The sequence below is a fragment of the Pan paniscus genome, chromosome 20 (genome assembly GCF_029289425.2).
Source record: "Pan paniscus chromosome 20, NHGRI_mPanPan1-v2.0_pri, whole genome shotgun sequence".
Classification (NCBI taxonomy): domain Eukaryota; kingdom Metazoa; phylum Chordata; class Mammalia; order Primates; family Hominidae; genus Pan; species Pan paniscus.
Genome location: NC_073269.2, coordinates 13978761 through 13999375, shown reverse-complemented (window position 1 = coordinate 13999375; position 20615 = coordinate 13978761). Strand labels below are relative to the sequence as shown.

General features: G+C 49.1%; 1 protein-coding gene across 2 annotated transcripts in view; it reads left to right on the top strand.

Annotated features, from left to right (window-relative positions):
• Positions 1 to 20615, top strand: part of MUC16 (mucin 16, cell surface associated) — a 239107-nt gene that overhangs the window by 37229 nt on the left and 181263 nt on the right. Inside the window, exon 1 of one of the 2 annotated variants that reach the window (XM_055102885.2) lies at positions 19257 to 20592. The exons of the other annotated variant lie outside the window; for it this stretch is intronic. Within the exon in view, the coding sequence (XP_054958860.2) occupies positions 20322 to 20592 (271 nt within the window). The 5' untranslated portion in view covers positions 19257 to 20321. Of the gene's footprint in view, positions 1 to 19256; positions 20593 to 20615 lie in introns of those variants that run through there. 2 annotated transcript variants of the gene reach the window in all.

Genomic DNA, 20615 nt, shown 5'->3' with positions numbered 1-20615 from the left:
GAGTATATGCCCAGTAGTAGGATTGCTGGATCAAATGACAGTTCTATTGTTTAGTTATTTGATTTTTTTTTTTTTTTTTTTTTTTTTTTTTTTGAGACAGAATCTCACTCTGTCGCCCAGGCTGGAGTGCAGGGGCGCGATCTCGGCTTACTGCAAGCTCCGCCTCCCAGGTTCACGCCATTCTCCTGCCTCAGCCTCCCGAGTAGCTGGGACTACAGGTGCCCGCCACCATGCCTGGCTAATTTTTTGTATTCTTAGTAGAGACAGGGTTTCATCGTGTTAGCCAGGATGGTCTCAATCTCCTGACCTCATGATCTGCCCGCCTCGGCTTCCCAAAGTGCTGGGATTACAGGCGTGAGCCACCGCGCCCGGCCTATTTGAGAAATGTTCATACTGTTTTCCATAGAGGTCGAACTAATTTACACTCCGACCAGCAGTGTACAAGCGTTCCCTTTTCTCAGCATTTTCATCAACATCTGTTATTAAATATTTTTTGTCTTTTTTTTTTTTTTTGAGACGGAGTCTCTCTGTTACCCAGGCTGGAGTGCAGTGGCGTGATCTCGGTTCACTGCAAGCTCCGCCTCCCGGGTTCACGCCATTCTCCTGCCTCAGCCTCCGGAGTAGCTGGGACTACAGGCGCCCGCCACCACGCCCAGCTATTTTTTTGTATTTTTAGTAGAGGTGGGGTTTCACCGTGTTAGCCAGGATGGTCTCGATCTCCTGACCTCGTGATCCGCCCGCCTCGGCCTCCCAAAGTGCTGGGATTACAGGCGTGAGCCACCGTGCCCGGCCTGTCTTTTAAATAATAGTCAATAGTAACACACTTTAATGATCTACTGCATGGGATGATGGCCATAGTTAGCAATCATGTATATTTAAACATTGCTAACAAAGCCTTTTTTTTTTGAGACAGGGTCTCACTCTGTCCCCCAAGCTGGTGTGCAGTGGTGTGATCATAGCTCACTGCTACCTCTCCCTCCCTGGTTCAGGTGATCCTGCTGCCTCAGCCTCCTGAGTAGCTGAGACTACAGGTGCATGCCACCAGACCTGGCTAATTTTTGTATTTTTGTTTTTTTGAGTTGGAGTTTCATTCTTATTGCCCAGGCTGGAGTGCAATGGCGCAATCTCGGTCACTGCAACCTCTGCCTCCTGGGTTCAAGCGATTCTCCTGCCTCAGCCTCCTGAGTAGCTGGAATTACAGGTATGCACCACCACGCCTGGCTAATTTTGTATTTTTAGTAGAGACAGGGTTTCTCCATGTTGGTCAGGCTGTTCTTGAACTCCCGACCTCAGGTGATCCACCTGCCTTGGCCTCCCAAAGTGCTGGGATTACAGGCGTGAGCTACCATGCTGGGCTAATTTTTGTATTTTTTGTAGAGATGGGGTTTCGCCGTGTTTCCCTAGCTTGTCTCAAACTCCTGGGCTCAAGCTATCCACCCACCTCAGCCCCACAAAGCGCTGGGATTACAGGCATGAGCCACCTCGTCCAGCCTAATAAAGCCTATTTTAAACATTCTCGTCCCCGCAAAAAGTGCTAAGTAGGTGATGTGATAGATATGTTAATTAGCTTGATTTATGGCTGGGCACGATGGTTTACGCCTGTTAATCTCAGCACTTTGGGAGGCCAAGGTGGGCGGATCATCTGAGGTCAGGAGTTCGAGACCAGACAGGCCAACATGGCAAAATCCCGTCTCTACCAAAAGTACAAAAAAATTAGCCAGGCGTGGTAGCGCATGCCTGTAATCCCAGCTACTCAGGAGGCTAAAGGAGGAGAATCTCTTGAACCCGGGAGGCGGAGGTTGCAGTGAGCCGAGATCGCGGCCCTGCACTGCAGCCTGGGTGACAGAGCGGAGCGCCTTCTCAAACAAAAAGAAAAACAAAAACAAAAACAAAAATTAGCTTGATTTAATCTGTCTCCAATGTGTTCACGGATCGAAATATCACATTGTACTCTGTAAATATATACAATATGTGTCAGTTAACCTTTTTTTTAAAAAGTAGATTAGAAGTGTTTTAATTAAATTGTCAACATCTTAGGGAATTTTTGTTAACTCTGAAGATTTCACATGACTAGCTAGATATTTGGTTATTGCAGTGTCTGCAGCATTGGGGAGAGTGTGTCCAGCGGGGTCATTTTTTGGGGTTCAGATTTTCCTGAAATGCCCTCATCCAGGGTCCAGCTCAGCTCCATCCTCACCTTCTTCCTCTACTCACTCAGAACATCTTGGTTTCCCCTCTCCTTGAAATAGTTTGTGGATTTTTGCCAGGCGCACTGGCTCATACCTGTAATCCCAGCACTTTGGGAGGCCTAGGCAGGCAGATCACCTGAGGTCAGGAGTTCGAGACCAGCCTGGCCAACATGGTGAAACTCCGTCTCTACTAAAAATACAAAAATTAGTTCGGTGTGGTGGTGTGTGCCTGTAGTCCCAGCTATTCAGGAGGCTGAGGCAGGAGAATCGCTTGAACCTGGGAGGCGGAGGTTGCAGTGAGCCAAGATCGCACCACTGCACTTCAGCCTAGGTGACAGAGCGAGACTCTGCCTCAAAAAAAAAAAAAAAAAAAAAAAAGCTTGAGGGTTTTTTCCGAAGTAACAGCTCTCTTCTAGATATTAGTTAAGAAGTCCAGGTGGAGTGTGGTGGCTCACATCCATAATCCCAGCACTTCAGGAGGGCGAGGCAGGAGGATTTGCTTCAGCCCAGGAGTTGGAGACCAGCCTAGCCAACATGGCAAAACTCCATCTCTTCAAAAAATACAAAAATTAGCCAGGCATGGTGGTGTGCACCTGTAGTCCCAGCTACTCGCGAGGCTGAGGTGGGAGGATGGCTTAAGCCTGGGAGGTCGAGGTTGCATTGAGCTATGATAACACCACTGCACTCCAGCCTGGGTGACAGAGGGAGACCCTGTCTCAAAAAACAAAAACAAAAGCAATGCCCAGTGGCAGGTTCACTTACTATTATGAAATCCAAACAGAAAAGTCCAACTTCTTTGATTCTGTTGCAGAGGTCAATAAGAGCCTCTTTGAAGTGACTTCACATAGGCAACAAAAATTCATTTGGAGTTCGGGCTCAGTGGTGCACGCCTGTAATCCTACACTTTGGGAGGCTGAGGTGGGAGGATTGCTTGAGGCCAAGAGTTCGAGACCAGCCTGGCCAACACAGCAAGACCTCACCTCTATAAAAGAAAAAACAATTGAAAAAAAAAGAAGGCCAGGCACGATGACTCACGCCTGTAATCCCAGCACTTTGGGAGGCTGAGGTGGGTGGATCACGAGGTAAGGAGTTCAAGACCAGCCTGTCCAACATGGTGAAACCCCATCTCTACTAAAAATACAAAATTAGCCAGGCGTGGTGGCACACACCTGTAATCCCAGCTACTCAGGAGGCTGAGGCAGGAGAATCACTTGAACCTAGGAGGCGGAGGTTGCAGTGAGCCGAGATTGCGCCCATGCGTTCTAGCCCGGGTGACAGTGCGAGACTCCATCTCAAAATAATAATAATAATAAGTAAAAATAAAAAAAATTTATTTGGAAAAGTGAAGGCCTCCATCCTCCACAAAAACAGGGAAGTCAATGAAGTGGACATGAGTCAGTTGGTGTGTGGCATTTGTATCAGCTATCATCGTGTAACAAATTACTCCAAAATGAATGGGCTCAAAACAACATTTATTATCTACAGTTCCAGTGGGCCTGGACTCTGGGCTGGGTTTTCTGCCTCAAGGTCTCTCCTAGGCTGGTATCCAGATGTCATCCAAGGCTGTCCTCACTGTAAGGATCAGCTAGGGGAGGACTGACATCTAAGCTCACTGTTGGCAGGATTTAGTCCCAGTGGCTATTAGATTCAGGCCCTCAGTGTCAGCCGGGTGTGATGGCTCAGGCCTGTAATCCCAGCACTTTGGGAGGCCGAGACGGGTGGATCACCTGAGGTTGGGAGTTTGAGACCAGCCTGACCAACATGGAGAAACCCCACCTCTATTAGAAATACAAAATTACTGAGCATGGTGGTGCATGCCTGTAATCCCAGCTACTCGGGAGGCTGAGGCAGGAGAATCGCTTGAACCCAGGAGGGGGAGGTTGCAGTGAGCCGAGATCAAGCCATTGCACTCCAGTCTGGGCAACAAGAGCAAAACTCCATCTCAAAAACAAACAAACATACAAACAAAAAGAAAAAATTAGCCGGATGTGGTGGCACGTGCCTGTGGTCTCAGCTATTCGGGAGCTGGGGCAGAAGAATCACTTGAACCTGGGAGGTGGAGGTTGCAGTGAGCGGAGATCGCACCACTGCACTCCAGCCTGGGCGACAGAGCGAGACTCTGTCTCAAACAAAACAAAACAAAATAAAACAAAACAAAACAAAACAAAACCCTCAGTGTCATTGCCACGTGGCTTTCTCCCAGGTGGCCACTTGTTTTTTCAAAGCATGCAAGCCAAGAAGGAGCTAGATAGAGTGCAGTGAGATGGAAATCGCAGTCTTTTGTAACCTCATCACAAAAGTGACACACCATTGCTTTTGCCGGTTTCTGTTCCTTAGAACTGAGTCATTAGGTTCAGCCCACACTGGAGGCAAGGCATATTAGGCCATTCTTGCATTGCTGTAAAGAAATACCTGAGACTGGGTAATTTATTTCTTTATTTCTTATTTTTATTTATTTATTTTTTTTGAGACGGAGTTTCGCTCTTGTTGCCCAGGCTGGAGTGCAATGGCATGATCTCAGCTCACTGCAACCTCGGCCTCCCGGGGCTCAAGCGATTTTCCTGCCTCAGACTCCAGAGTAGCTGGGATTACAGGCATGCACCATCACGCCTGGCTAATTTTGTATTTTTAGTAGAGACAGGCTTTCTCCATGTTGGTCAGGCTGGTCTCAAACTCCTGACCTCAAGTCATCTGCCCGCCTCAGCCTCCCAAAGTGTTGGGATTACAGGCGTGAGCCACCAGGCCCGGCCTATTTTTAAAATTTTGTGAGACAGAGTCTTGCTCTGTTGCCCAGGCAGGAGTGCAGTGGCGAGACCTCAGCTCACTGCAAGCTTCACCTCCTGGGCTCAAGTGATTCTCCTGCCTCAGCCTTCTGAGTAGCTGGGATTACAGGCACGCGCCACCACGCCTGGCTAAGTTTTGTATTTTTAGTAGAGACGGAGTTTCACCGTGTTGGCCAGGCTGGTCTCAAACTCCTGAGCTCAAGTGATGTCCTCTCCTTGGCCTCCCAAAGTGCTGAGATTACAGGCATGAGCCACTGCACCTGGCCAACACTACCCATCTTTTAGGCATCCAACCTCAGGTTGCATGGAGCCCCAGATTAGAGTCAACTCCCTCCTTGTGGGTCCAACCCACTGTTGTCACCTAAGGGGCATGGACCTATGTCTTATTCATCACCCACCTCGGCAGTGTCACTCTGAGCCCCCTGGGGGCAGGGGCTGTAACCCTCAGTCACTGTCACGTCCTCATACCTGACACTTTCCCTGGTACCTGTCAGCCCCTGGCAAAAATCTGACATTGTGAACTGAATCATTGCCCCCTCTTCTCCCGCCCCACTACCAGCTCCTTTACTGCTATTTACAGCGTGTTTTAATTTCCTAGGGCTGCAGTGACAAAGTACCACAGACTAGGTGACTTCAACAACAGAAATTTGGTGTCTCACCGTTTTGGAAGCCCGAAGTCCGAGATCAAGGTGTGGACAGGGTTGGTTCCTTCTGGGGCTGTGGAGGGAAGAATCTGTCCTATGTCTCTCTCCCAGCGTCTGGTTGTTTGCTAATTTTTTTTTTTTTTTTTTGAGACAGAATCTCACTCTGTTGCCCAGCTGGAGTGCAGTGGCGCGATCTTGGCTCACTGCAACCTCTGCCTCCCAGGTTCAAATGATTCTCCTGCCTCAGCCTTCCCAGTAGGTGGAATTGCAGGTGCCCACCATGATGCCCAGCTAATTTTTGTATTTTTAGTAGAGATGGGGTATTGCCATGTCAGCCAGGCTGGTCTGGAACTCCTGGCCTCGAGCCATCCTCCCGCCTCGGCCTCCCAAAATGCTGAGATTACAGGTGTGATCCACCACGCCCGGCCTTATTTGCTGACAATCTTCGAGGTTCCTTGGCTTGTGGATACCTCACTCCAATCTTTGCCGTCATCTTCATATGGGCTTATCTCTGTGTATGTCTGTCTTGGTGCCCAAATTTCCTCCCCAACCTTTTTTTTTTTTGAGATGGAGTCTCACTCTGTCACCCAGGCTGGAGTGCAATGGCATGGTCTTGGCTCACTGCAACCTCCGCCTCCCGGGTTCAAGCGATTCTCCTGCCTCAGCCCCCTCCCCAAGTAGCTGGGACTATAGGCACGTACCACCATGCCTGGCTAATTTTTGTATTTTTAGTAGAGATGGGGTTTCACCATGTTGGCCAGGCTGGTCTGTAACTCCTGACCTCGTGATCCACCCACCTCGGCCTCCTAAAGTGCTGGGATTACAGGCGGGAGCCACCACACCCGGCCTCAAATTTCCCCTTTTTAAGGGGACACCAGTCCTATTGGATTAGAGCCCACCCTGGTAGCCTCATTTCCAATATTTCTAAATAAGGTCACATTCTGAGAGGTACTGGGCATTAGGACATCAACGTCTATTTTTCAGGGGGACACAATTCAACCCATGGGGCTTCTGGCTTCAGAGTCACCCATACTTGAGACCATAATTATCTTTGCCTCTACCCTTTACATAATTCAGTAAATATGGAGAGATGGACTTAATAAGTATAATAGGGGATTGAGCTGAGGGCTGGAGACCCCACAGCAAGTCCTGGCGGGCATCTTAATCCTGCTTTTAAGATTTACAATCAGGAAAGAGCAGGTGTGCTTTTTAAAAAAAAAAAAAAATTTTTTTTGGACAAGATCTTGCCCCGTCACCCAGGCTGAAGTGAGGCATGGTAATGGCTCACTGCAGCCTTGAACTCTTAGGCTCAAACAATCTTCCCACCTCAGCCTCGTGAGTAGCTGATACTACAGGTGTGCACCAACATGCTTGGCTAATTTTTTTTTTTTTTTCTTTGAGACAGAGTCTCACTCTGTCGCCCAGGCTGGAGTGCAGTGGCATGATCTTGGCTCAATGCAACCTCCACCTCCTGGGTTCAAGTGATTCTGCTGCCTCAGCCTCCCGAGAAGCTGGGTTTACAGGTGCACACCACCACACTCAGCTAATTTTTGTATTTTTAGTAGAGACAGGGTTTTGCCATGTTGGCCAGGCTGGTCTCAAACTCCTGACCTTGTGATCCACCCGCCTTGGCCTCCCAAAGTGCTGAAATTACAGGTGTGAGCCACCGCACCCGGCCGCCCGGCTAATTTTTTAACTTTCTGTAGAGATGGGGGTCTTGCTGTGTTGCCCAGGCTGGTCTCAAACTTCTGGGTTCTACTGATCCTCCCACCTCGGCTTTCCAAAGTGCTGGGATTACAGGCATGAGCCACCGTGCCAGCCCAGATGTGCCTTTGAAACCTCTGTTTTTCAGGTTCCATTGCCTGGGGAGGATAAAAGCAAACAGATTTAGTAATTGCAAATAATTGCAAGAAAATATTTCCTTGGCCCTGCCCCACTCCTGCTTTTCTGAAGTCTCTCAAAGTCTCCCCCAGGGTGACTGCAGGTGTCTCGCACCCTCTCACAGATAAACATGCTTGATGCCACTTCACCAGCTTTGCTGGAAGGGCACCGGGAGTCCTCATTTCAGCCTCACAGCAATGCTGCAAAGTAGGTGCTGTCATTACCCATTTCAAATGCACAAAACACTGAAGTCACTGCCCAAGAAGGCACACCTGGGAACTGGTGGAGTTGTCATTTTTGTTTCTTTCTTTTCTTTTTTTTTTTTTTTGAGATGGAGTCTCCTCTGTCGCCCAGGCTGGAGTGCAGTGTACCATCTCAGCTCACTGCAAGCTCCACCTCCCGAGTTCAAGCAGTTCTCCTGCCTCAGCCTCCTGAGTAGCTGGGATTACAGGCACCCGCCACCACAACCAGCTAAGTTTTATATTTTTAGTAGAGACGGTGTTTCACCATGTTGGCCAGGCTGGTCTCAAACTCCTGACTTTGTGATCCACTGGCCTTGGCCTCCCAAAGTGCTGGGATTACAGGTGTGAGCCACTGCGCCCGGCCTATCATTCCCATCTTTATGTCTGTGTGTACTCAGTGTTTAGCTCCTTAGAGGTGAAAACACGTGGTATTTGGTCTTCTGTTTTGCATTAATTCACTGAGAATAATGGTCTTTGATTTAAACCCAGTGTGTCTGATTCCCTAGCTTGTGCTTAAAACCCCACCTCAATAAATCATTAGCCCAGGTTGATGGGACAGAAAGCAGGTCAGAAGAAGGAAGGGCATAGCCATGTGAGAAGGGAAGCCCTTCGGGGATTTGAACTCAGGTGAATCTGACTTCAAAGCCATGTATACTCTTATTTTCACCTTTTGAAGGTGAAATTAGAATTTGTATGCAGTAACATGCAAAAATGCAAGGGATTTCCCCCAAAATCTTATCATAAAAAATTCAAACATAGAAATAATTTTGCAGGCCAGGTGCAGTGGCTCATGCCTGTAATCCCAGCACTTTGGGTGGGGGTCAAGGTGGGAGGATCACTTGAGCCCAGGAGGTCAAGGATGCAGCGAACTATGATTGTGTCACTGCACTCAGAGCCCGGGTGACAGAGGGAGACCCTGTCTCACAAAAGAAGAAAGAAGAAGGAGGAGGACGAGGAAGGAAGGAAGAAGGAAGAAGAGGAAGAGGTTTCAGAAAGAGAGAGAAAGAGAGAAAGAAAGAAAAAGAGAGAGACAGAAAGAAATAAAGAAGAAAGAAAGAGAAAGAAGAAAGAAAGAAAAGAAGGAGGAGGAGAAGGAGAAGAAGAAGAGGAAGGAGAAGAAGGAGAAGGAGGAGGAGGAAGAGGCGGCGGTGGCGAAGGAGGAGGAGAGTAGTTCCAGATTAGGCTGGGCAATGGAGTGAGACCTTATTTCTACAAAAAAGTAAAAAATTAGCTGGGCGTGGTAGTGCATGCTTGTAGTCCCAGCTACTTAGGAGGCTGAGATGGGAGGATTGCTTGAGCCCAGGAGGTCAAGGGTGCAGTGAACTACGATTGTGCCACTGCACGCCACAGCCTGGGCAACATAGCAAGACCTTGTCTCTAAAAATAAATAAATAAATAAATATAAAAGTAAACAAAAAGTTCTTCACGCAGAGCATTAACTAGAGGACAGTATTCACGTATAGAATTTTATCTTTTGAGGTCAAGTTTATACTCAATTAAATGCACAGACCTCAAGTGTACGTTGGCTAAGTTTGGACAAATGCAAACATCTGTCTAACCCAAATCCCTACTAAGATATAGAACATCAGCATCACCACAGAAAGATATAGAATACTATCCTCCTCTATTTTTCCTTTATATGGAGGTATAATTTATACTCACGAAAATCCACACATCTTAAGTGCTCAATAAACTGTTCTGAGAGCCATAGCTTTTAGCCACCGGACTATACTTGAAGTCATGTCTCTTCTTGATAACTGGACTTTTCTTTAGTCTAGACTCTTTTGGCCGGGCACAGTGGCTCATGCTTGTAATCCCAGCACTTTGGGAGGCTGAAGAGGGCAGACCACCTGAGGTCAGGAGTTTGAGACCAGCCTGGCCAACATGGTGAAACCCTGTCTCTACTAAACACACAAAAAATTACCTGGGCGTGGTGGCGGGTGCCTGTAATCCCAGCTACTCGGGAGGCTGAGGCAGGAGAATTGCTTGAACCCAGGAGGCGGAGGTTGCAGTGAGCCGAGATCATGCCACTGCACTGTAGCTTGGAGGGCAGAGTGAGACCCTGTCTCAAAAAAAAAAAAAAAAAAAAAAAAAAAAGACTCTTTGGTATTGACATCAATCAGTGGTTCTCAATTAGGAGAGATTTTGTCCCCAGGGGACAGTTGGCAATATCTGGAGACATTTTGGTTGTCACACCTGGGAAGTGGAGTGAGGCTGAGGCAGGAGAATAGCTTGAACCCAGGAGCTGGAGGTTGCAGTGAGCTGCAATCGCACCACTGCACTCCAGCCTGGGCGACGGAGCGAGACTCCATCTCAAAACAAAAATGAAAACAAAACAAAGGGGTACAGAAAATACACGGCATCTGCTTTGTTCATCTCTCTCTTTTTGTTTGTTTTGTTTTAAGAGATGGGGTCTTGCCCTGTCACCTAGGCTGGAGTGCAGTGGTGTGATCATAGCTCACTGCAGCTTCCAACTCCTGGGCACAAGTGATCCTCCTTTCTCAGCCTCTCAAGTAGCTGGGACTACAGGTAACACCGTGCCTGTCTAAATTTTTTATTTTTTTATTTTGTAGAGACAGGATCTCACTATGTTGCCCAGGCTGGTCTTGAACTCCTGGGCTTAAATAATTCTCCTGTCTCAGCCTCCCAAATAGCTAGGACTTCAGGCTGGTGCCACCACACCTGGCTAAGTTTTTTATTTGTTTAGAGATGGGGTCTCACTATGCTGCCCAGTCTGGTCTTGAACTCCTGGCCTCAAAGAGATCCTCTAGCATCAGCCTCCTGAATCTTGTTCTCCTCTCTCTCTCTCTCTCCTTTTCTCTTTTTTTCCTTTGAGACAAGGTCTTGCTCTGTTGCCCAGGCTGGCGTGCAGTGGTGCGATCTCGGATCACTGCAACCTTCATTTCCTGGACTCAAGCAATCCTCCCACCTCAGCCTTCCGAGTAGCTGGGACTACAGGCACACACCACAAAACCTGGCTAATTTTTTTTTCGTTGTTTCCTTTAATTAACATCTAAATAGATTATACATCTTCTATAATTATAATATGGAAATGTATATGAGCAAAATATACAAATTTTTTGGTAAATGCCTAGGGAAGAATGGTGTCAGTCAAGTTCATCCAAGGTCTTAAGCAGCAGCATCTATGCAGCCAGGGTGTGCTCAGCGTTTGGGGACAGAGGTAAATATCCGCAATCCATGCATCCCTTTGATTTCTTCTTGTAGTGACTGATTCACTATTTGGTGCTGCTGAATAGTTCTCTTCTCCTTAACTTCTTCTGATTCAATTTTAATTTCATACATGACCCCACAACCTCTTGAAAAGTCAGTGACTTTGATAGCTGTAGCTCGAGGAAACTTTTCTTTTTTCTTTTTTTCCTTTTTTTTTTTTTTTTTGATGTTGTCTCACTCTGTCACCCAGGCTGGAGTGCAGTGGCACCATCTCGGCTCACTGCAACCTCTGCCTCCCAAGCTCAAGCGATTCTGTCTCACCCTCCCGAGTAGCTGGGATTACAGGTGCCCGCCACCATGCCTGGCTAATTTTTGTATTTTTAGTAAAGACGGGGTTTCACCATGTTGGCCAGGCTGGTCTTGAACTCCTGACCTCGTGATTCACCCGACTTCGCCTCCCAAAGTGTTGGAATTACAGGCGTGAGCCACCGCGCCCGGTGAGGAAACTTTTTTCGAGAATTTGGGTCATTCTGAGCTCCCCCTCAGTCTGGGAGGCAAACATCCAATGGACACAGTGAAGAGGATGCCCACAGATCGTGGAGCAGAGGTGCTGCGGCAGCCGGGCTCCATGCTGCTATGCCCGCCCCACCTAATTAAAAAATTTTTTTTTTTTTTGTAGAAATGGGGTCTCACTATGTTGCCCACGCTGGTCTTGAACTCCTCCCGGGCTCAAGCAATCCTCCAGTCTCAACCTCCCAAAGTGTTGGGATTACAAGCATGAGCCGCCACACCTGGCCTTGTTCTTCTCTTCTTCTTTTTTTTTTTTTTTTGAGAGCCTTGCTCTGTCACCCAGTCTGGAGTGCAGTGGGCTGATCTCGGCTCACTGCAACCTCTGCCTTCCAGGTTCAAGTGATTCTCCTGCCTCAGCCTCCCAAGTAGCTGGGATTACAGGCATGCGCCACCACGCCCGGCTAATTTTTTGTGTCTTTAGTAGAGACAGGGTTTCACCATGCTGGCCAGGCTGGTCTCGATCTGCTGACCTCAGGTGATCTGCCCCCCTTGGCCTCCCAAAGTGTTGGGATTACAGGCCTGAGCCACCGCGCCCGGCCTTGTTCCTTCTCTTTATCCCCAGCGCTTGGTGCCTGGTGAATGGTCAATATATGAATAAATCATTCAACAAGCTTTTTTTTTTTTTTGTCTGTGTGACACACCTATCATAGTCAGGTACCCTCGTCATATTCACACACTAGAGAGAGTTATAAGAGATGAAAACACAGATACGCGATCCTGTGGTCAAACGATTTTACAAGGAAGTTACAAGGTGCTTTGGGAACAGGGCGGGGAGCTCTGCTTTCTGTCTGGGGAGGGAGGTAGGGGAGGCCTGGAGAGAATTAGGGGACACAGAATCAGGTAAAGGGAGGGAGGGTAATTCCGGCACAGGGAAAGGCCGAGGCAAAGGCTTGGGGGTGAGAAGCGAAGTCATACGTTAGTCCAATGCAGGCCAGGTCCCGGCTCAAGGTGGGCCTTCAACGCCAGGCTGCAGCGTTTGGACTTGGTCCCGAGGGCGGTGAGAAGGCACTGAAGAATTCGGACCGGGGCGGGGCATGGCCGGTGTTGCATTTTTGAAAGGTCACTCTGTTGGCTGGGCGGGCGGAGGGGAACTGGAGGAGGGTGGAGCTGGTGGTAGAAGATGAATATGAGTAAAGAAGCTATTTCGGGAAGGCAGGCAGAGAGAGAGGATGAGGGCATGAACAGAGGTGAGGCAGTGGGCCGAGTCATTACTTAGAAGGGGTCGAGCACTGTGGCTCACGCCTATAATCCCAGCACTCTGGGAGGCTGAGTCGGGTGGATCACTTAAGGTCAGGAGTTCAAGACCAGCCTGGCCAACGTGGTGAAACCCCATCTCTACTAACACACACACACACACACACACACACACACTAGCCAGGCATAGTGGCACACGCTTGTAATCCCAGCTACTCAGGAGGTTGAGACAGGAGAATCACTTAAACCTGGGAGGCAGAGGTTGCAGTGAGCCGAGACTGGCCCACTGCACTCCAGCCTGGGTGACAGAGCAAGACTTCGTCTCAAAAAAAAAAAAAACAAGTTTTTGTTGCAATGTAACAGACACAAGTAAAGTGTGCACAAAATGCCTGAATCTTAAGTGCGTGTCAATGAATTTTTACATATGTGTAACCATTGCACACCACGATGTAAAATGTTCCCTTCCTCTATTTTTTTTTTAATTTTAATTTTATTTTTTGAAACGGAGTCTCATACTAGCACCCAGGCTGGAGTACAGTGAGGCAGTCATGGCTAACTTCAGCCTCAACCTCCTGGGCTCAAGCAGTCCTCATGTCTCAGCCTCCAGGGTAGCTGGCACGACAGATGTGCACCACCACTCCTGGCTAATTTTTTTTTTTTTATTTTTAGTGGGGACATCTCACTATGTTGCCCAGGCTGGTCTCGAACTCCTGAGCTCAAGTGATCCTCTTGCCTCAGCCTCCCAAAGTCCTGGGATTACAGACATAAGCCACCTGCGGCCCCTTTTTTCTAGAACAGGATTTCTCAGCCTTGGCGCTTTTGACATTAGAAGCTGGGTAATACTTTGTTGTAAGGGGCTGTCCTGTGTGTTGTAGGATGTTTAGCCGCATCTCTGGCCTCCACCTATTAGACACCAGTAGCACCCCTTCTCTCTCAGTTAAAACAACATCTTCAGACGTTGCCAAATGGCAGCTGGGAGGCACAATTGCCCTCACTTGAAAACCACTGCTGGCCGGGCGCGGTGGCTTACGCCTGTAATCCCAGGACTTTGGGAGGCCGAGGCGGGCAGATCACGAGGTCAGGACATCAAGACCATCCTGGCTAACACGCTGAAACCCTGTCTCTACTAAAAATACAAAAAATTAGCCAGGTGTGGTGGCAGGCGCCAGTAGTCCCAGCTACTGGGGAGGCTGAGGCAGGAGAATCACTTGAACCCAGGAGGCAGAGCTTGCAGTGAGCTGCGATCACGCCACTGCCTCCAGCCTGAGCGACAGAGTGAGACTCCGTCTCAAAAAAAAAAAAAGAAAGAAAAGAAAACCACTGCTGTAGAAAGCTCCTTCAAACCCCTTTTCCAGACAGACAGTGCCCCCATCCTCAGAACACCCTTTTTTTTTTTTTTTTTTTTGAGGTGGAGTCTTGCACTGTTTCCCAGGCTGGAGTGCAATGGTGCAATCTTGGCTCACTGCAGCCTCCGCCTCCCGGGTTCAAGCAATTCTCCTGCCTCAGCCTCCTGGGTAGCTGGGATTACAGGTGCACACCATCATGCCCAGCTAATTTTTTTTTTTTTTTGTATTTTTAGTAGGGATGGGATTTCACTATGTTGGCCAGGCTGGTATCGAACTCCTGACCTCGTGATCTGCCCGCCTTAGCCTTCCAAAGTGCTGGGATTACAGGCATGAGACATCACGCTCCACCTCAGAACACTCTTTTGGCTTCTTTCCCCTCAATTCCTCTTGCCTGTCCTTGAACACATTGCAAATGGAAACATACAGGGCCCAGCTGTGCAATCTTGTGTGAGTTATGTAATTTCTTTGTGCCTCAGTTTCCCCCACTGTAAAATGGGTCAATGAAACGCACCACTTCACAGAGAAACCTCGAGAATGAAGAGCCATTCACTTCTGGGAAGGGCGTGGCTCAGAGAAAATATTGAACTCACGTCATTTGTGGATGCTGTGATTTAATGTCAGTGTCCTTTCTTCTGGTTTCGCGGATGGATGCCTGGCAAACACTAAGTTCTTGGTAAACACTTTTAGGGTCATGTTCATTTCTTCTACTGTGGGGATTTGAACCTAGACTACCTCCAGCTCCCCTGTCATTCCCTTGTGGTTTGTTTTTTTTTTTTTTTAGAGAGATGGGGTCTCACTATATTGCCCAGACTGGTCTCGAACTCCTTGCCTCAAGCAATCCTCCCATCTCGGCCTCCCAAAGTGCTGGGATTACAGGCATGAGCCACCATGCCTGGCTTTTTTTTTTTTTTTTTTTTTGAGACAAGGTCTCACTCTGTCACCTAGGCTGGATGGAGTGCAGAGGTGTGATCTTGGCTTACTGCAGTCTCCACCTCCCAGGCTCAGGCCATCCTGCCACCTCAGGCTCCTGAGTAGCTGAGACTACAGGTGAGCACCACCACGCCTGGCTAATTTTTGTATTTTATTTTTTGTAGATATGGAGTCTCATTATGTTGCCCAGGCTGGTCTCAAACTCTTGGGCTCAAGCAATCCTCTAGGCTCGGCTTCCCAAAGTGCTGGGATTACAGGCATAAGCCACCATGCCCAGTGTCCCCTGTGACTTCTAAGCCTGACAATCCAGGCTGGTCTGTTCTCCTACGTGGAAACCCCATCTTATTAAGAAATGCCAACTGCTTTTCTGAGTTTCCTTTAGTTCCACCTTTTCCATGATGTTTGCCCTGGGAGACTCTCCCGTGCCATTGAAATCCACTCCCTGGCCGGGTGCGGTGGCTCACGCCTGTAATCCCAACACTTTGGGAGGCTGAGGCAGGTGGATCACTTGAGGACGGGAGTTCAAGACCAGCCTGGCCAACATGGGGAAACCCCGTCTCTACTAAAAATACAAAAGTGAGCTGGACATGGTGGCAGGTGCCTGTAACCCCAGCTACTCGGGAGGCTGAGGCAGGAGAATCGCTTGAATCCAGGAGGCAGAGGTTGCAGTGAGCCGAGATGTCACCACCGCACTCCAACCTGGGTGACAGAGCAAGACTCCGTCTCAAAAAAAAAAAAAAAGCCCAGACAAACAAACCCCACTGCACCTTGCTGTTTAGTGATAACTGTGGGTTTCTCCTCCTGCTCTCTGACCCTGCCTCCTGTGTCTCTGCCACTGATCTCTCTCCCTCTTCTCTACTCAGCAGCGTCCCTCAGCCCTCTGTCTCGCTCGGCCAGCACCACCCAGCCCTGACGTCTCTTCTTTGCCCCTAGCGATGTTATCACATAAGCAAAGCTGGCTCAGGCCAGGTCAGTCTGGGGATAGCAGGAGACAGAGGTTGCCTTGCTTCTTCTTTGATTCTGCTGTGGTCCTCTCCATTTTCCCACAGAGGGGCAGGCAGACCTTTGAGAAGAGAGCACCCAGAAATCTGTACACTTCTCCCCCAGTTCCTTTTTTAAAAAACTTTTATTTTAGGTTCAAGGGTACATGGGAAGGTTTGTTACAAAGGTGAACTCATGTCACGGGGGTGTGTTGTACAAATTATTTCATCATCCACGTTTTTAATTTTTAAAAAAATTTTTTTGAGACAGAGTTTTGCTCTTGTTGCCCAGGCTGGAGTGCAATGGTGTGATCTCGGCTCACTGCAACCTCCGTCTCCCGGGTTCAAGCGATTCTCCTGCGTTAGTCTCCCAAGTTCTGGGACTACAGGAATGCGCCACCATGCCTGGCTAATTTTAGTAGTTTTAGTAGAGATGGGGTTTCACCATGTTGGCCAGGCTGGTATCGAACTCCTGACTTCAGGTGATCCACCTGCCTTGGCCTCCCAAAGTACTGGGATTACAGGCATGAGCCACCGCACCTGGCCAATAGGTAAATTTTCAACCCTCACTCTTCCTCCTACCCTCCCTTTTTTTGGAGTTCCCAGTGTCTATTATTTCCATCTTTGTGTCCATGTATACTCATTGTTTAGCTCCCACTTTTAAGTGAGAACACATGGTATTTTACATCCTGTTTCTGAGTTATTTTCACTTAGGATAATGACCTCCATCTCCACCATGTTGCTGCAAAGGACATGATTTCATTCCTTTTTATGGGTGTATAGTATTCCATGGCGTATACTTACCACATTTACTTTATTCATTCATCCATTGATGGACACTTATTCCACAACTTTGCTTTTGTGTATAGTACTGCAATAAACGTACAGGTGCAAGTGTATTTTAGATAAAACAATTTCTTTTCCTTTGGGCAGATTTTTTTCCCTTTGGGTAGTAGTGGGATTGCTGGGTTGAATGGTAGTTCTATGTTTCGTTCTTTGGGAAATCTTCATACTGTTTTCCATAGGGGCTGAACTAATTTACATTACCACCAACAGTCAGAGGCTATTTTATTTTATTTTATTTTTTTGAGACAGAGTCTCACTCTGTTGCCCAGGCTGGATCTTGCTCACTGCAACCTCTCCCTCCTAGGTTCAAGCGATTCTCCTGCCTCAGCCTCCCGAGTAGCTGGGATTACAGGCGTGCACCACCACGCCTGGCTAATTTTTTTGCATTTTTAGTAGAGATGAGGTTTTACCCTGATGGCCAGGCTGGTCTCGAGCTCCTTGCCTCAAGCAATCCACCCACCTTGGCCTCCCAAAGTGCTGTGATTATAGGCGTGAGCCATTGCACCCGGCCTAATTTTTTAAAACATACTTTAAAAACATTTATTTATTTATTTATTTATAATTTCCACTTTTATTTTAGATTCAGGAGGTACAAATTATGTTCAGGTTTGTTACATGGGTATATTCTATGACGCTGAGGTTTGGGGTACGAATGCACCTGTCTCCCAGATACTATGCATAGTACTCAATAGGTGGGTTTTCAGCCCTAGCCCCGCCTCCTGCCTCCCACCTGTAGTACCCTCCAGTGTCTCTTGTTCCCATCTTTACATCCATACCTACCCGTTGTTTACCTCACACTTATAAGTGAGAACATGCAGCATTTGATTTTCTGTCCCTGGGTTATTCATTTAGGACAACAGGGCCAGGCACAGTGGCTCATGCCGGTAATCCCAGCACTTTGGGAGGCCGAGGTGGGTGGATCACTTAAGGTCAGGAGTTCGAGACCAGCCTGGCCAACATGGTGAAAGCCTGTCTCTACTAAAAAAAAAATACAAAATTAGCCAGGCATGGTGGTGCATGCCCGTAATCCTAGCTACTTGGGAGGCTGAGGCAGGAGAATCGCTTAACCCGGGAGGTGGAGGTTGCAGTGAGCCGCGATCACGCCATTGCACTTTAGCCTGGGTGACAGAGCGAGACTCCATCCCCAAAAAACAAAACAAAAACAAAAACAAACAAAACAAAAAACAAAACGAAACAAAAACCAGGAGCTATGATGACCTATCTGGAATCTAAACCCATTTTCCCAGATGCACTCCTTGTAAGAACGGGCGACCCCTGGACCTAAGGCATGATGTACCATGGCGCTTGGGGATACTTGCTGCTGTGTGCTAGAGAAAGAGGATTTGCACTGCTTACTCGGGAAGAGCACTGGTTGTGGAGTCCAGAGTCCTGGGGCCTGTTTCCAGTTCTGTTGCTGATCTTGCAGATTCTGGTGCTCTCTCTTTTTTTTTTTTAAATGGAGTTTTGCTATTGTCTCCCAGGCTGGAGTGCAATGGCGCGATCTCCGCTCACTGCAACCTCCACCTCCTGGGTTCAAGCGATTCTCCTGCCTCAGCCTCCCAAGTAGCTGGGATCGCAGGCGTGCACCGCCATGCCCAGCTAATTTTGTATTTTTAGTAGAGACGGGGTTTCACCATGTTGACCGGGCTGGTCTCAAACTCCTGACCTCAGGTAATCCACCCTCCTCGACCTCGCAAAGTGCTGCGATTATAGGTGATACTCTTTTTAGGGGCCCAGTTTTCCCATCTCTGAGGTAGGGGAAATGGAATACAGTGATTGCCCAGAAAACTCACTGGCTTGCCTTCTGTTTCTCTGCGATGATTTTTCTTAAGTGAGGGACGGGTACCTTGAGAGAGAACTAGGGTGGGAGTTTGGACAAAACTTAGGCTCAACTTTCCCCTTCCTGCCTCCCTTTCTGTTGCTTCCAGCCACTGTCTTCTCCCTGGGAAACTCCCTTCCCTTCCCTTCTCTCCATCTCCCCTGGTCTGGAGGACTCCAGCCTCTCTTTCCATCTTGATGCACATGCCACCTCCTCCAGGAAGACTTCCCTGATTCCCTGCCCCCTCCCAGTCTGGGTTTGGCATCTCCCACCTACCTCTCATTTCCAGCTTGATCACCTGTACTTGTTCATTTATCTGTTTTGGCCAGATTGCCTGCCCAGGGTGTTTCCTGGGGTTCAAGGTACGTCTATGCTGAGAGGAAGGGCTACAGAGCAAGGAGAGAAGAGAAATGGTTAATAGGAAATTGCACAGAGCATAAGCCCCAGGGGTTGCTGACAGACTTGCCTGGGCCATGAGCCCAGCCACAGGGTCATGGAGTTTGGCTCCAGGTACAAGACCCAGGAGAAGTGGGTGGCCCCGTGGGGGTGTCTGGCACGCTGAGGTCCAAATCCACTGTCTGCCTCCTTCACACTGGGCACCTGCAGGTGTCTCCTTATCTTGAAGATGGGTGATGACAGGCCGGGCACGGTGGCTCATGCCTGTAATCCCAGAGCTTTGGGAGGCCGAGGCAGGTGGATCACTTAAGGTTAGGAGTTCGAAACCAGACTGGCCAACATGGCAAAAACCGATCTCTACTAAAAACACAAAAATTAGCTGGGTGTGGTGGCGCACACCTATAATCCCAGCTACTCGGGAGACTGAGGCAGGAGAATCTCTTGAACCTGGGAGGTGGCGGTTGCAGTGAGCCAAGATCACGTCATTGCACTCCAGCCTGGGTGACAGAGCGAGACTCCATCTCAAAAAAAAAAAAAAGATGGGTGATGATAAACCCACTTCCTCTGACTGTTAGAGGCTAGAGGGGTGGGGGTCTCTTGAGTGCCTGGACAAAGGGGTACAGCAGGGGGGTGTCTTGAGGGGCATGGTACTTAAAAAAGATCACTCTGCAATCTGTGCTGGGCCGATTTGAGGGGCAAGAGCCTACTTCTGAAATGACTATTGTCATCACCCAGGCCTGGGGTGAGAAGAAGCTGGTGGAGATTGCAGGGCTGGTGAGGAGGAGGAAGAACCCCCAATCCCCTCCCTGTACCCCACACCAGCCCCTTCCTTGCCTCTCTGCTGCTGTCAAGGGCAGCTGAAGAGCTTGACCGGGGAGTGAGGGACTGCAGCCCCGAGGTGGTTTTGGAGGACTCAGAGCACGGCAGGAGTATAGCGGGTGTGGCTCTGTGGGGCTTTGGAAGGGTACGAGAAAGCCAGCCCTCAGCTCCCCTGGCAGCCAGGGAGTTCCTGCTTGGGAATGCAGCCTTGCGTACACTCCTGAACATTCCAAAACCCTCCAGAGGCAGCTGTGCCTCCCCCGAGGAGGGTCCACCCAGCTCCAGTCTGGCGGTGCCAGTCCCTGCGCAGGAGGGGGTCAGGTAGAACCTGGGGGCTTTGGAGAACGGAACAGGTCTATGCCTGGGGTCCCTGTTTTCCTTCAAGCCCAGAGGGACCCCCAGTTTGGCAACAGACTCTGGAGTCAGGCTCTGTCTGCGGTGGGGGCTCCCTCGGGCCGCTGCTCTCGGAAGGTATCAGCCTGCAGGTGTCAGTCACTGAGTGCACTGAATCATGCCAGCTGACCTTTGCCAGGAAGGCACCCACTGCTTCCCTCTAGGGCAAGCCCTGCCCCTCTTGAGAAGCTCAGCAAGGTGTGTCCTCACCACCCTCCCTGCAGCTGGGGCCAGACTGGGCTGGGTTCAGTCTCAGGGACTCTCTCGGGGGGTGAGGAGCACAGCCTGGGCGGGCAGGAGGATGGGCCGGGAGGGCCCTGCACACCCAGGGCACCGATGCAGGCCCCTGCTAGCGCTGGCCGTGAGCCTCCTCCTCACCTGCTGGCCAGGTAAGTGGGACTGGGCTGGGGCT